The 16,755-nt window shown below is 28.5% G+C and overlaps 1 protein-coding gene across 3 annotated transcripts in view; it reads left to right on the top strand.

Annotated features, from left to right (window-relative positions):
* LOC124357691 overlaps window positions 1-16,031 on the top strand; it is a 48,030-nt gene extending 31,999 nt beyond the window's left edge. For all 3 annotated transcript variants that reach the window (XM_046809685.1, XM_046809682.1, XM_046809683.1), the window contains one exon: window positions 14,161-16,031. In XM_046809685.1, the coding sequence (XP_046665641.1) occupies window positions 14,161-14,523 (363 nt within the window). In that variant the 3' untranslated portion in view covers window positions 14,524-16,031. The remainder of the gene's footprint in view (window positions 1-14,160) is intronic.
* Window positions 16,032-16,755: the final 724 nt, after the last annotated feature.

The following is a 16,755-nucleotide window of genomic DNA, read 5'->3' as shown; positions in this document are numbered from 1 at the left end:
TAATTTACACCTGTATATATTATATATATATATATATATATATATATATATATATATATATAAGTAGATATGAATATGAGGGTTCTAGCGCACTTTTGGGACAGACAGAAAAATCAATGTAAAATACTGTCCATTGAACCATAAACTAATCTGTAAATCAACGAATGAAAAAATAACCGAATCTATAGCTGTTTTACTGTTCAATGTTTGCTTCTACATTTATAAGCTGTTTTAATGAAAAATAATCCAGAAATCTTCGAAATCTTTATTCCACGAAGTTAATTGTAACACAGTCTTTATCTTTAATAGTCTTCTTTCCAGTAACAATCAAGTGTAATTTATCATTTTTATTCAATTCTTTAAATCTTTTTTTCATCCAAAACAGTCAAAAATCTGTTCGGTAAGTGTACTTTATAATCTTCCAACTCGGCAATTATTGTAAGCCCGAATTTATCTTTCATTTTATCCAATGTCACAATTTTATACTTCTTATTTTCTTCTAAATTCAATCAATTTTCTTATATTCTTTGAACTTTAAATCACCAACCTCATTTAATTCCTTTAGTAGCTCCATTTACATAAGAAAAAAATTATTGAAAAAATAGTATAAAGAATTTAAATTGCCCCCTACAAACCAATATAGTACTATTTTGTCCTATAACTTATACTATTTTTTCAATAATTTTAAGTCTTAGTTTACAGATTTTTTCTATAATAAATAGAAGAATCTATCACTGTTTCACCAGAAATTGTGCTGATTTCTGTCAAATTCAAGTAAAAATCATTACTTTTTCAAATTCATAGTTAAGAAATTTTCCCTATTTAAATGGAGAGGAAAAAGGTATCATGTCCGTACTGCAAAAAAGATGTTTTTGAACATCATTTTACCCGACATTATAAGTCAAAGAATCATCTGAAAAATAAAGATATTTATGAAAAAGAATTAAATTATTTGAAGACTTGGGCTAAAGAAAATCAAATTGCCGATCACCAAAACATGTATAATATAGAAAAATTGCGGTGAACTAAAGAAAATTTTAAGGAAAAGTAAAAAAGATCTCAATCTATTTAAAGATGAAAAAATTCAATCAATCGCTGAGAAATTGTCCATTGAAACAAAAACGATAAAAACTAAGTCTGAAATGATCGAAGAAATTGACAAAACTCTTAATGAGAAACCTGAAAATATCATTGATGTAGAAGTTTTATCCTCAATACACGGTCTTTTCAAGCAATACATTTTAACAAATTTAAAACGATAATTCCATGTCAATTTACAAATATATCTATCAATTATGCGGTCAGAAAATTAAGAGTTTAATCGAGAAAATTTCAAGAAAATGTTAAAAATATGAAGGGTTATCTCTCTTTGGAATGCGAATATGAAAGAACTTTAGTGAACGGTGAAACACAAACTTGTCCAATGTACTTTACTATAAAAGCAGACGAAATCTTTGACATAAAACGACTTTATTACTAAGCAATTTAATAAATTAACACATCCGAGAACAGACAAAATCATCCAAAAATCGAGGTTCTGGATGGACATTAAAACGCTGTTAAACAACTGATTTTGAGCCTTAATATAAACACGAATTTATGAACGCAGGATTCATATATCGATTTACCAAAGAAAAATCAAAGATAAGAAAGCTTGTATAAATATCAAAAATAAAGATGATTATTGCTTTATTTATTCTATCCGATGCGCTATTGAAAAAAACCCGAAAGAGACTGCGAAAGATCAAAACAATATGAAAAATTTGTAAATGACGAGATATTTTTCTGGGTTCGACTATCCTATGTCTTTAAAAGATATACAATTATTTGAAAAACGAAGGCAGTAAAGCAAAGTATAATTATCCGAAAATGTCTGTAAATGTCTATAGTTTTGATGAAAAACTCAATATTGTTCCGTTGCAAATTTCAGAAGTTTATGACGCCAAATTAGAAATCAATTTATTGTATGTAAAACAAGATGAAAAAATCTCATTATGTTTTGATAACAGATTTAAACAAACTTGTATTTTCTCAGTTATCTAAGTGTAAAAAATAAAAAATTTCTATGCAGAAGATGTTTAAGCCATTTCTACAAAATCTGGAGATTTAACAGACCATTTAGAATTTGTAAACAACATGAAGTTTGTAAACCAGTTATGCCGTTTCCTGGTCAAACAACTAAATTCACTAATTATCAAAAGAAGTTTAGCCATCCGTACGTTATTTATATGGATTTTGAGAGTATATTAGAGAAAATACCGACATGTAAGAATAATCCTCAAAGATCGACTACAACCAAGATTCAGAAGCACATTCCTTATGGTTTTACTCTATATTTAGTGTCTAATGTGACCAATCGTATGTACAAGCCGATATGTTATCGAGCAAAAAATGAAGAAGATTTGCCAAATGTTCCTGCAAAATTGTTTGAAGAACTTAATAAATTATCGAAATACATAGCTAAAAAGTATAATTTCTAAGAATAAAATACCTATGAAATTGACTGAAGAAGAAGAAATTTCATACCAAAATGCAAACGTTTGTCATATTTGCGAATGTGATGGTTTTGATAATCAAAACAAGAAAAAAAGTACGAGATCATTGTCATTTATCAGGTAAATTTAGAGGTTCAGCTCATTTATCTTGTAACTTGAATCTCAAATTTCCCTCAAAATATTCCAGTTTTCTGTCACAATATGTCAAATTATGATTCTCATTTGTACATAAAAGAGTTGGCAAAACAGTATGGAAACGTTGATTTGATCGCAAAACACCGATGAGAAATATATAAATTATTCTGTAAATTCTGGATATGGATATGAGTTTGAAGATGATAAACCAAGAAAGTACATCAAGTTTTCTTTCGTAGATACGTTCAGATTTATGGCATCGTCTATAGAAAAGTGTAGCTAAAAACCTCAAAAAAGATGATTTCAAAACATACAAATCATTTTATACAAGATGGTCTGAAACGCCAATACTAGATAGACAACCAAATGACGAAGAAGAAAATCTTTAAAATTCTATCTGGAAAAGGGCATATTTCCTTACGAAATTTATCGACAGTATTGAAAAAACTTGATTACACAGAAGAATTGAGAATTCAAGATTTCTATTCACTTTTGACAGATGAGAGCATATCTGAGAAAGATTTTCAAACACTACTTAAATGTATGGAACAAATTAAAAGTAAAAAATCTAGGAAATTACTCCGATCTCTATAACATTCAAGATGTTTTATTGCTTGCCGATATATTCGAAAATTTCAGAAACATTTGCCTAAATTGCTATAAACTTGATCCAGCACACTATCTAACAGCTCCCAGTCTTGCATGGGATGCTATGTTAAAATTAACGAATATTAGAATTACAATTAATTAGTGATTATAATATGTATTTGATGATCGAAAAAAGGTATTCGCGGAGGCATTTCTCAATGTATTAAACGATATGTGAAAGCAAATAACAAATATTTAAAAGATTTTGATAAGACAAAGCCCGAAAACTATTTGTTGTACGTCGATGCAAAACAACCTTTATGGGTATGGACTTATGCAAAATTTACCATATAACGAAATCAAGTGGATGGATCCTAAAACGTATACAACAGCAGAATGGAAAGAAACAATTTTGGAACTCACTGGGCGACGAAGATTATGGATATATTTTAGAAGTTGATCTTGAATTATCCAACAAATTTGCATGAACATCACAAAGATTTACCTCTTGCTCCAGAACATTATAACAACAAACTTTGCACAACTCTTTTAAACAAAACAGAATATGTTGTTCATTCTAGAAATTTGAAATTCTATCTAGAACAAGGTATGATTTTAAAAACATTGTGAATAGGGTTATTTTTGCGTTTGATCAGAAACCTTTCATGAAAGAATATATCGATTTTAATACTAGTATGAGAACCAAGGCTATAAGTGACTTTGAGAAGGACTTTTATAAGCTTATGAACAACTCGGTTTTTGGAAAATCGATGGAAAATGTAAGAAATAGATGTGATATTAAACTAGGAAACGAAGAATTTTTTCAATGAAACAAGCTAAGAAAACGAATTTCAAATGTTTCAATATCTTTGACGACAACTGTTATAGCGAGTCACATGTACAAACAAAAGGTTAAATTTAACAAAAACCGATTTACATAGGATTTTCAGTTCTCGACCTCTCAAAATTGCTAATGTACGAGTTTTATTACAACAAATTAAAGAAGTTTGATCCAGATTTGAATCTGTGTTACATGGATACAGACAGTTATTTCCTAGAATTGAAACGGAGATCCCTTTAAAATTTATTAAAGAAAATATAGATGATTTCGATACGAGCGACTATCCAAAAGATCATGAATGTTTCACTACTAAAAATAAGAAGGTAATAGGGAAATTCAAAGACGAATTGAACGGCGAGATATTAGAAGAATTTTGTGGTTTAAGATCAAAGATGTACTCGTACAAATATTCTAGACAAAAATCCAGTTAGGTGTAAAGGAATTAAGAGAAGCGTTGTAAATAAAACAATTAAATATCGAAAACTTAAAGAGATGTTTGTTTGAAGATAAAGAAGAATTTAGGGAGATGACTGTAATAAAAAGCTATAAACATGAATTGTACACCGTCACTATAAACAAGTTAGCACTGAAACGCTAAAGATGATAAGAGAATCGTTCTAGAAAATAAGATCGATACAGTACCTTATGGCTATAAAAATGAAGCAAAATCTGATATATTAGATGAGTTAAATAAACTTGGAAACTTTGACATGTAAATGGAAGATGATTTGATTCACTGCCACAAATGCAAGAAAAAAACGAAAAATATAGATTCTAAAATCGTTCAAACTCAAAAACGGGTTGTATAGAATTGCAGCAAAATGTTCAAAATATGTAAGACAAATAAGAGTAAATTATAAAGAATCCAAATGAAAAACAAGTAAAGAAAGAATCTAAGAATATGGAAGAATCGAGATTGAAAGCTAGAGAAATTCATGCACCAGTACGAAAGAAGTTTAAAAAGAGGAAAAATTATAACATTAGGAATTGACGATTTATGGGCAGCAGATTTAGTTATAATGTCTAAACTATTCAGATCAAAATGATGGATTTAAGTATATGTTAAATGTTATTGATACTTTCTCAAAATATGCTTGGTCAAGAGCTATCAAAAGAAAAAAACGGCAAGGATATTTCAAAAGCTTTCGAAGATATAGTAAAAGATACCATAAGGATCAATCACAAACCTCCCAAACTTACTTCATACAGATAAGGGTTTAGAGTTTAAAAATAAAGAATTTAACGATTGTTTTGAGAAAATACAACATTAAGAATTTATCATACTGAAAAACGAAGAGAAATCAAGTATTGTAGAGAGATATAACAGAACTCAAAATGAGAGAATGAAAGTAATTTTTGATATTAATAAAAACTTTAAATGGATCGATATTCTTCAAGAAATCGTAAAGAAATATAAACGATACTGTTCATAGCACAATCAAAATGAAGCCTAAAGACGTAGATAAAGATGCAGGAAAAAAGAGTTTATTAGAGTCGGTTTTTAAGTATGTTCCACCAGAAATTCACACGAAAACTAAATTTAAAGTCAATGATCATGTAAGAATTGTTAGTAAAAAACAAACATTTTCGAACAAATATAAGAACAATTGGTCAAGAGAAATCTTTGTGATTTATCAAATTAATAACACAGATCCTGTAACTTATAGTATAAAAGATTTAAATAATGAAGAAATAACCGGAAAGTTTTATGAATATGAATTGAGAAAGTCAAAGATTTTTTTCTATATAAATGGAGGCTCAAAAGAAATGTTCAAGGTGCAAAGAATTTAAAGATTTTGAAGAATTTCAATAAAGATAAGCTTAGAAAAGATGGATTTATACTATTATTGTAAGGATTGTCATAAAAAATATGCAAGAGAATTATACGATTAAAATAAAAAAAAATTAACTTTGGAAGAGAAAGAGTGTCACATTTGTAAAGAAATTAAGAATATTTCTGAATTTTACAATCGACATTATAGTAAAGATTAGAAAGAAAGCTTATTGTAAGGCTTGTGAAAAAATATATAGAAAAGAATTATATGATAAAATGGAAAAATTAACTTTAGAAGAGAAAGAATGCACACGCTGTAAAATAGTTAAGAATATTTCTGAATTTAACAATTGGCATTATAGTAAAGATAAAAAACAAGCATATTGTAAAGAATGTATTAGAGAAATCTTTGCTGGACCAGTTCATTGCGTATGCGGAAGGGAAATTCAAACAATTCTATAGTCTTAAAAGACATTTACAAAACAAAATATCATAATTCGAAGAGTTTAACATTTTCATCGTGTAATTTAGATATTCTATAAATCAGTTCCGAGATTCTGCCATATTTGTAGTAAAATGATTTCGTTGTATAAAATATTCAAAGATTCTTTCATTTGGTTGTAGAGATTGATAGAATTTTGGTTCGTCATCAATGAACAAAATCTCTAATTCAGGATAATTTATTTTTAGATGTTTTGATTTAATCGGTTTGGTATTTCTCGTTTCTGAGCTTGATAACATAATAAGGCCATTCCCACAATGTGATTCTTTCTTAATTAACACAAAAAAACATGGTGTTTTTTCTTATCAAAAAATCTTTACATACCATATCTCTCTTCATTAATTCCATTCGCAATTTCTTGATTCTCTATTTTCAAGGATTTCATTTGACCTGAAATTTGTAACTGTTTTATTTAATCTTTTAACTGCTTATTTTCGTTTTCAAGTTTGTACACACCAAATTTAACGAATGCTTGGTAAAACATCTCTCGTAACCCATTGTTGAAAGCTTTTTGCTTCTATTTTATGAGATCTTAAAATTAACGAATAAAGTCCTGATTCATTAATGAAAATAGTATCTTTGTGAAATATTTGCGAGGTGGCCCTCGAGGGCTACCTTATCTTTTAGATAAAAGTATTGAGATTTGTCACCTTCATCGACATTATTTCTAATCGCTTTTTCTGTATTGTTATATTCCAATATTTCTGCAACATCTTTAGCCTTAAACCAAAATTCATTATTTTCGTCAACAATTGTTAAAAATTTCTTTATTATTGAATTTTAGTTGATTATTTCTTAGATCTATGACTGACTCCATTTAGATAGAAAAAATTTAACAAGCAATTTTTATTTTGAGAGACCTGGTTCATTAATAAAAACAGTACAGGGATGAAGATTGTTAAGGGGCCATTCGAATAGCCCCTTGTTTTTTAAGTAAAAATATTGAATTTTGTCATCATCATCAACATTTAATTTAATTGCGTTTTTTGTTTTTTCATAACCTAATATTTCACAAACATCTTTAGCCTTAAACCAGATTACATTGTTTTCGTCTACAATCGTTACAATGTCTTTATTATTGAATATAAGTTGATTGTTGAGTAGGTCTACAACTGACTCCATTTAGATAGAAAAGAAATTTAACTAGTAATTTTTATTTCGAGAATTAAAGTCCGGATTCATTAACGAAAACAGTGTTATTTTGGAAGTTTGAAGGTAAGCTATTTTATAGCCCACCTTATCTTTTAGATAAAAGTATTGGTATTTATTCATCATTATCAACTCGTTTTGGAAAGTTTGAAGGTAAGAACGATTCGTTCCCACCCTTGATTCATCATTCTTTCGACAATCTTAAATATATTGTTGTTTTACTCTCATTATTTAATAAATTTCCCTCAGAGTCTTGTATAGTTAGAACGATTTTTTGAATTCTTTTAATATTTTTTTCTAATTGGAATATAATCGATTTCATTCGGTTTTTCACTGATTTTTTGATCATAAGCAACATTTGGGAAAAAAGTGTACAAAATTTCAGATTCTTTGTGTAAATGTTCGGTATGATTTTCAAAAAACTAGGTTCAACGAGATTGCAGTGCACTTCAATTTACATCGAACCGGTCTAAATTTTGGCGTTTTATTTCCTAAATATACCTGATTTGGCTCAATAGTTTCTTGAACAAACCCTAATAAAATCTACAATAATTGCTGGAAAACATTATTCTTACTGGTGATTTTATTTGAATTTTATTAGAGAGATAATTTTTTTTGCATTTCAAACTTGTTTTCGTCAAAGTTTAAAGATTTATCTGATTGTTTGAATGTTTTTAGATAATTTTTAAGGGAATTTTTTTATTTGATCGAAAGTATAATATCCTTTGTTTAAAAACCATAGTATTTTGTTATGTTCTTCTCACTAAATCCTATGCAATAAGGAGAACTTTCACTAATATTTATTACAAAAATTGTCAGAATAAAAACCGCTTAAAACCGATAAAATAATTTGATTCTTCCTCTAAGTGTATAGGATGTTCCAAGTTTAAAACTAATTTAGAGCTTTCTGAAGTCAACTTGAACAGCTTCATTTTCGCAAGCGTTGCTTCAAGATGAAAATCTTCTATTTAAATGGAGAAATTTTTAAAGCAAAAAGATCAGATAAAACTTCAAACGTTTGAAGAAAACAAGAAAGATCAACCAATCAGATTGTTAATTGTTGGTTCAAGTGGATGTGGAAAAAACAACTTTATTATTGAATTTTATCTACAATAGGTTGATTCCTTATTCCAATTTGTACGTCTTTAGTAAAATCTTAGAACAGGACGCTTATAAAAAATTACAAGAAAGATTTGAAAATATTGAGAAGAACTTAAGTAAGAAAATATCATATTTTTATAATGCTTCTGAGGACATAGTTCCATTAAGCGAGTGTAAACCAAATTCTTTAATCGTTTTCGATGACTGTATTTTTAGAAAATCAAGACGTTATTAAGGAATATTTCGTAATGTCTCGTCACAAAAATATCTCTTGTATCTATCTTTCTCAATGCTTTTCAAAGGTTGATAAACAAGTTATAAGAAATAATCTGAATATGTTGTGTATTTTTAAGCAAGATGATCACTATTCGAGAAAGATTTATAACAATTATGTGGGATCTGATATGAGTTTTAACCAATTTAATGAGCTGTGTGATAAAATTTGGAAGGAAGACTACGGATTTTTTAAACTATTAATCTAACTTTGAAGCCTAAAAATGGTAAGTATTTGAATAAATTTTTCTCAATATAAATGCTGCTCAGTGGTCTGACAAATCTACTTGATAAAATATTTGTTACAATTATTTTTACATTATCTTTACTTTTTTATTTACATTATGAAAACAACTGAAAAAAAACGGTAAATCTGTTTCACGTTCCACGTTCACGTTCATGTTTCACGTTCATGTTTCACGTTCGTGTTTCACGGTCGTGTTTACGTTTCACGTTTCATGTTTTACGTTCGTGTTTACGTTTCACGGTCGTGTTCCACGTTCACGTTTTACGTTCCACGTTCACGTTTTTACGTTCCACGTTTCAAAAATCTTCCTAAATAAATGGCGAACGTAACTTCTGAAGAAGCGAAAAAACTTGATCAAATAGAAAAGAAATTAATCAAAGAATTTAAAGAACAGATTCGAATTGATGAAAAAGAACAAGAATTTATTCAAAAATTAATCAACCTGTAACATCTGCAATAAAAAAACGTTGAGGGCAAAAATTGAAAATGTTTTAAGTGATAATCAAAATTTAATGAATTTGGTTCCAGTTGTACGACAGTTTGCTGATATTTCGATACCAAGAATCTGAGTTTGAATTGCCAAAATTACCATCTTCAACACCATTTAGACCTCGAATCATTGAAGACTCTACCATAGTTGAACCAATAAGTCCTGGAACAACGGATATAATAATTGGTGAAATTGGTAAAAAATTTCTTCCTAGAGCAAAGGATGATAAATTTGGTTTGTATTGGGACAGAAAAAAGAAAAGTTTTATGATTGGAAATTTGCCGTGAATTTTGAGCATAATGATATCATTATTAATGAAAAAACATATGAAGGAACTCAAGGTTTATGGAGATTATTAACAGGCACTGATGTTCCAAAAGACGGTTTTTATATCTGAAGAAGACTTGAAAAAGTATACTGAAAATTTTATGGAAATCTGATTCAATTTACAAAAATAATGATCCATCAACTAAGAAACCAAAGTCAAGTAAAGGTAAAAAATATCTCAATTTGATTAAACCAATTTGGGAAAAAAGAATCGAAGGATCAGGTGTGAGAAAATACAGTGATAATAAGATTGAGTACAGATATATCGACGATTTGACAAAACTCGATGGAATTATAAATTATATTTATGCTCAAGAAAAGGCTGGAAACAACAATTTTTTGAACGAAAAGAAAGCGATTAAAGATTTTATTTCGAACAAACTTGACGAAATGATTGAAAAAACCTGATGGAATTAAATATTTAAAACGAGTTTTGCCGGCAATAAGTTCAATCTATGATGAGGGTAGTGGACTTTTGAATGATTTTATCAACAATTTACCTTTTGAATTACACGTACCAACTTATCAGTATCTGGGGCCTGGCACAAAACTCGAAAAAAAGACTAAAAAGAGGAGATACTGGTATAAATAAATTAGATCAAGCTGCTATGGAACACGATATTTTTTATGCAAAACATAGAGACACAAATTCCAGACATATCGCAGATAAAGTTTTGCAAGATAAGGCAAATGGATCGATTTTTATCAAAAGATGCTAGTTTAGGTGAAAAGATTTGTTGCACTTCCAAACAGTTGGAGCAATGTTTTTGAAGAGAAAACTAGGAATGGGAATTGAAGAGAACTTGAAATTTTAAACTTATATAAATGGAGGTGAAACGTAAATTTCAGTAAAAATCAGAAAGAAAAAAATAAAATCCGCTTTTAAGAAAAAAAAATACCCGTTAGTATTCAATTTAAAATAGATCAACCTAAAAAATTGGCGAAGATAAGATATTTTTAAACAAATAGACAATACAATAAACTCGAAAAACATAAGAAAAACAATAAAGGAACCAGAATAGAATTTTCTTATAATCAGTTGAAAGAACTTAAAAATGGTGGACTTTTTGAAAGATTTATTAGATTTTGGAGAAAATATTCCAGTTGTTAAAAATGTTGTTCCTTATGTTCGTAAAAGCTGCTCCAATCGTTAAAAAAGATGTGATTCCTATTGTTCGAAACATTTTAAATTGGTTAGATAAAGAGTTGGAAGATGTTACAGGATCTGGATTAGATGAAAAAACTTTGAATTACGTGAAATCAAACATTGAAAAAAAAATTTAAACCTTTAACATTCGGAGAATTGGAAGAATATCTGCAAAAATATTAATCATTTTAGAGGAAATCTTCATGAGAGATACATTACCTGAAAAAGTTAAGAAATTTGAATGTGGAATTGTGAATTTAGACTCGATTATGGGAAGTGGAACGCATTGGATTTGTTATTATAAAATATGATAAGAATGCATGTTATTTTGATTCGTATGGAAGAATTGAGGACAAAACCACCTATAGAATTGATTAAATATTTGAAAAAATCAAGCGTCTACTACAATGACTCTCAGATTCAAGACTATAAAGATCCCCCAATTTGTGGTCATTTATGTGTTTTTTTGTTTTGAATGAACTGAGTAATGGTAAAGATTTTAAAGAAGTTGTTAACAAATTATTGCTTAATAAATATGGATTCACAAAATATTTTTGACGTATTTGGTACACAAATTATTCAAAATGTAGATAATAGTTTGAGTTTTATCTTTTCTTATCCACTTGATACATGACTAAAATTTTCGTAAAAGAATTTTGAAATTTTCTCTTATTAAATGGTGGACTACAAAAAGTATTCAGGCGATATTGAAAGGGCGGAGTTTAAAAATTTCTATCCAATTAGTAAACAACATTTGAATGAACCGAATAAAAGAAACTGAGTTTAATATTGATTTTGGAGATAATTTTTGCTCGTCTAACTTCCAGTTTTATATTTCTGGAACTTTAACAAAACAAGATGGTCAAGCATATCTTGGAACTGATAATGTTAGATTAATCGATAATTTTATACCGTTTTTATTTTCTAGATTGAAGTAAGAAAACACAATAAATTGATAGAAGAAGTCGAAAACTGTGGCCAATTAAGCACAATTAAAGGAACTATTTGTTATTCCAAAAGTGATGTATTTTCAAACAGTTTTGAATCAACTTTTAAATTTGGACAATTTGAAGCGGTCGGTGATTTAGCACATTTCGGCTTAGGATTCTTTGAAAATGTAAATTTTCCAATCTATATAAGGTGGATTTTACATTAGTTTCATAAGAGCTGAAGACGATAATGTGATTCTGAAGACTGCAAAACTGGAAATGCTATGCCTGTTGATGGCAAAATTACAATTAACGAGTTTTTCATTAGAGTTCCGATGATTGATTACAAAACCACGAGTAAAATTCAGTTGATTGATATGAAAATTATAAAATCTCAAAAACATCACGTTTAATTTTCTAGATTGGCAATGTATTGAGCAAAAAGGTATTTCCGGAACAACTTATTCGTTCGATATCACAAATATTTATAGAAATATCTTCAATCCCAAGTTTCGTTATCATTGGTTTTCAAACAGATAGACAGAATAATCAAGAAAAAAATCCTTCAAAGTTTGATAGTTTGAATGTAAAAAAAATATCAGAGTAAATTGAATGGTTCTTATTATCCAGATGAATTACAAAATTTAAACATTTCCGGTGGTCTTTTCAGAATCATGTATCAGATGTATCAAGATTTTAAGAAAGTTTACTACAAAAATATGGAAATGTATTTACAACCCCAAAGAATTTATAGCAAATAGACCCATTTATGTCATTGATACAACAAAGAGTTTGACAAATATTTCTAGTTCAAAGAAACGATATAATTATCAATATGGATTTTCAAAATGCTGTTACAAACGCGATTTGTTATGTGGTTGTGGTTTCTGAGAAATTTTTTAGCCTATGATGTGATTAAGAACGATATTAAAGAAATTCAGTAAAAATCGTCTTATTTTCTGTTGAGCGAATGTTAGCAAATTTCATTATTTCCGTTTATAGATTTTTCATTAAGATTTCTGGATTTTTTCATTTAAAACAGCTTATAAATGTAGAAGCCTACAATGAACAGTAAAACAGCTATAGATTTCGGTTATTTAACATTCGTGATTTTCCTGTTTGATTTCTCAGATTTGTTTATGGTTTCAATGGACAGTATTTTACATTGATTTTCTGTCTGTCCCAAAAGTGCGCTAGAACCCTCATATTCATATCTACTTATATATATATATATATATATATATATATATATATATATATATACTATTTCACTTATTTAAATGAAAAACAAAGATATAAAGCTTATATATATATATATATATATATATATATATATATATATATATATATATATATATATATATATATATATACTATTTCACTTATTTAAATGGAAAACAAAGATATAAAGCTTCTATATTAATTATATTTCGTGGGATTTGATACCCACATCTTCAGGAAGCATAATATAAATATCAAGAGAACAAGAAACACAACAAATAAAAAACAAATAAAACAAAAATACTTACTATATATATATATATAAATATAAAACAAATAAAGATATTTTTATTGGTAAATGCCCAACACGTAATGCATATATATGATTAGGTCTACTTTATGGTGATTGCCAATTTATATTGGATTCAATCCTTAATACCAATTCATGTACTTGATCCTAATGAATTCTGGGGCTGATCATTAATTTGTCCTGCATTCTACGATTATAGGTTTTATACTAAAGGAGTTACCAAAATGGATTCCATAAGTACTGATAGTTTGAATTATGTTATTAAATTTACAGATGTATTTCAACATTTAATTGAAAGCCCAAGAATTCTTCAGGTTGCACAATGTAATTATAAATTTAGGCTTGCAAATTTAAAAAATTTAAAAATGAACTCTTAATACAGTGATTTTTCTTGATAATTTATGTTTTCTCATTTATCTAGTGAATAACAATTTCTTTTTACCATTTCCCTTACACTGTATTGTTTGCGGGGTTAAAATCAATTGTTTGGAAAATTAAATCATTATGCTATTGTAATTATGTAATAATGGCTACCACATGAAAAATATAAATATTTTAAAATATAATAGTGGTTCTGTAGTTTTTATGTTGATGAGAAAGATATTTATATATTGTTTTTTTGTGTTTCAAGGTAGCAGCCACCTTCAGCCTGGTGCTGGAGGGTGTAAGTAGTCTGAACAAAACACTGAAAGATTTTGTCTTGGTGGTAACACTAGAGCTGCTTAAATTCACAAACTTTGTTATGATCGACGAACGGAACCATCTGGTCCTGAACAACACAGCAGGCAATAGTCTAACTCAAACTCCACAGAAGACTTCAGTAGATTATATCCCGATCCTGAGGCCTACCAAGATGGGATTTGTGCCGGAAATGTTGCTACTGCCACAGCTGTACGATATGCTGACCATCCTGCTACCCAATACCAATATCTTAATTCGGAAAGCTCCTTTCAATGTCACATGGCAACTGACCATTTATGATTCAAATCAGTGACTTTCTTAGACAATCAGTTATCCATTGATTTTTTGCTAGACACTTTTTTTAGTTTCAAAAAACAAGATTAATAGTAGGTAAAAAATTTTGAAAAAAGTTAAATATTTTAAATTTATTTTATTGTTATAAACATTTGACTAAGTTTCTCTTTGCAATAATTTAATAAAAGTTTCCATATTGTTTTTTGCAAAGTTTAATTAGTTTAGTTTTTTTAGATTTCCACTGAAAGTTTCAGAAATTGGCTATCATGATCTCACAGTTCTTAATAAACCAAATATTTTTATTTATTATCTTTTAATGGTTGTTATAACATTTTCATCATCATACAGGTTGATGTTGAAACCGTTACTCTAGTCAGAAAATCCACCAAATAATACACTACTGGACTTTTCAAAATATTTTTAAATTCTTAACTTCAGATGAAAATGAATTAACTATATTAATAGTTCCTCCAGTGGAGGAGGCTGTGTACGACGACCCGTGATAACGGAAACGTCAGATGATGATGATGATGATGATATTAATAGTAAAGTCTTTTCCAGCAATAACATAATTTTCCTTTCTTATTAACAATTCTAAAATAACATTTAGCCTATTTAAAAATTCTAAATCGTGCAATTGTGGTTTCCTATAGACACCTGCCAAAATAATTGTCTTTTTATTCAAACACTTTTTACAAGCGGATTCTTTCGTTCACTTGGTCATTACATTCAGTAGTTCATTTTGTTCGATCAACACGAAGACCGGTATAACATGCTCTAGTGGAAAGGCTCAGTAACTCTGTACCGGTTCAACTGAACGAATCGCAGCAGTGAAGTGACCGACTGAGCCGGGGATCAAAATCAGGTGATCCAATAAAGCAAATGGTTTTACTTTTGGGGCTAGTTGTGTTATTAATGAATGCCGATTAGTGGTCGTAGTAAAAAACATTTAGTTTACTGATTTTTATATTTTTCAATATTATATTTCTTAGAAAGATTATACTTACTTAGCTGATACTGTCAAAATTCTACTGTATTTTTTCAACAAAAATTGTCTAAAACACATACAAAATTAGTTGCGTGTTAAAACATGTTTTATAGGTGACCTACCTATAAAAATAAAATAACGAACTTTCAATCCTTTGGCGGTGAACTTCAGATATACCGGAAGTTATGCAATAACCTATTTAATTTATTTTGTAACATATATTAATGAAATGTCCACAAAAACTGTAAGTACACAACCAAATCAAAGAAATGTTGCATTTTAAATAATATATGATTTGAAGTTTGTATTTCTTAATGTTTCATTTTACACACTAGAATATGTTGTATGTACCTATATCAATTCTACAAATAAAATATTAATAAATTGTTACAAAATATTATAAAGTACATGTTAGGCTAATATTAAAATAAACACAAGAACTTCATGTAAACACTAAAATGCCTTTACCACCAAATGTAGTCATAATTATGGATAGTTAAATAATTTAAGACCACAGTAAAGAATTGAATTTTTATAAATGTGTATGTTAAATTTCCTCCATTTTAACTCATTTTAGTTTCTGCTGCTGGAGCTATGTTCTGGAATTTTAATCAAATTGTTATTTAAAACAAAATCAATGCAATGATTAATTAATAAAGAGAGATGTGTTAAGTTGCTATCTGGCGGAAAATATTCTCCGAGACATCCAGTGACCAGCATGGACTATGTTGAACAAAATTTTTAATAAATTCTGAAGAAAACAAATATCTAGATAGCTATATCATATACTTGATATCGGCTACATCAAAAGCCTAAAAGAGAGGAAAGATGCGCTCATTCATCTTAATGGAAATGCTTTTTGAACAAATAAAGGAACAGTGGAAACTGTAGAGAGCTTTTTTTGATGGAACCCAGATTGCAATGAACATATTTTTATTATATAAGCAGTTTCAAACAAGTAGTACACTACAATGAGGAACTTTATGAATGTACTGCAACACAGAAATAATCAATCGATTTCACATTATACATAAATGTACCATTTTCTCAAATATGTTTCAAAAATTTCAGTAATCAATATCAGCCTCAAGTTATAAAATTTCAATTTCTTACAATTAAAACAGCTTTACTAATCTTCAAATCAGTTGGGAAACACCCTGAGTGAGGATTTGAACTAAACAGTAAATTAAGGGTATCCCTCAAAAGAATTGTTTGTCCAGTGAGGTAGACAAAAGACATTAGTTGTAACACTTTTTTAAGAGA

The sequence above is a fragment of the Homalodisca vitripennis genome, chromosome 3 (assembly GCF_021130785.1).
Source record: "Homalodisca vitripennis isolate AUS2020 chromosome 3, UT_GWSS_2.1, whole genome shotgun sequence".
NCBI lineage: Eukaryota > Metazoa > Arthropoda > Insecta > Hemiptera > Cicadellidae > Homalodisca > Homalodisca vitripennis.
Note: the sequence above shows the minus strand (reverse complement) of the source record. Positions and strands in the feature narration are given on the sequence as shown.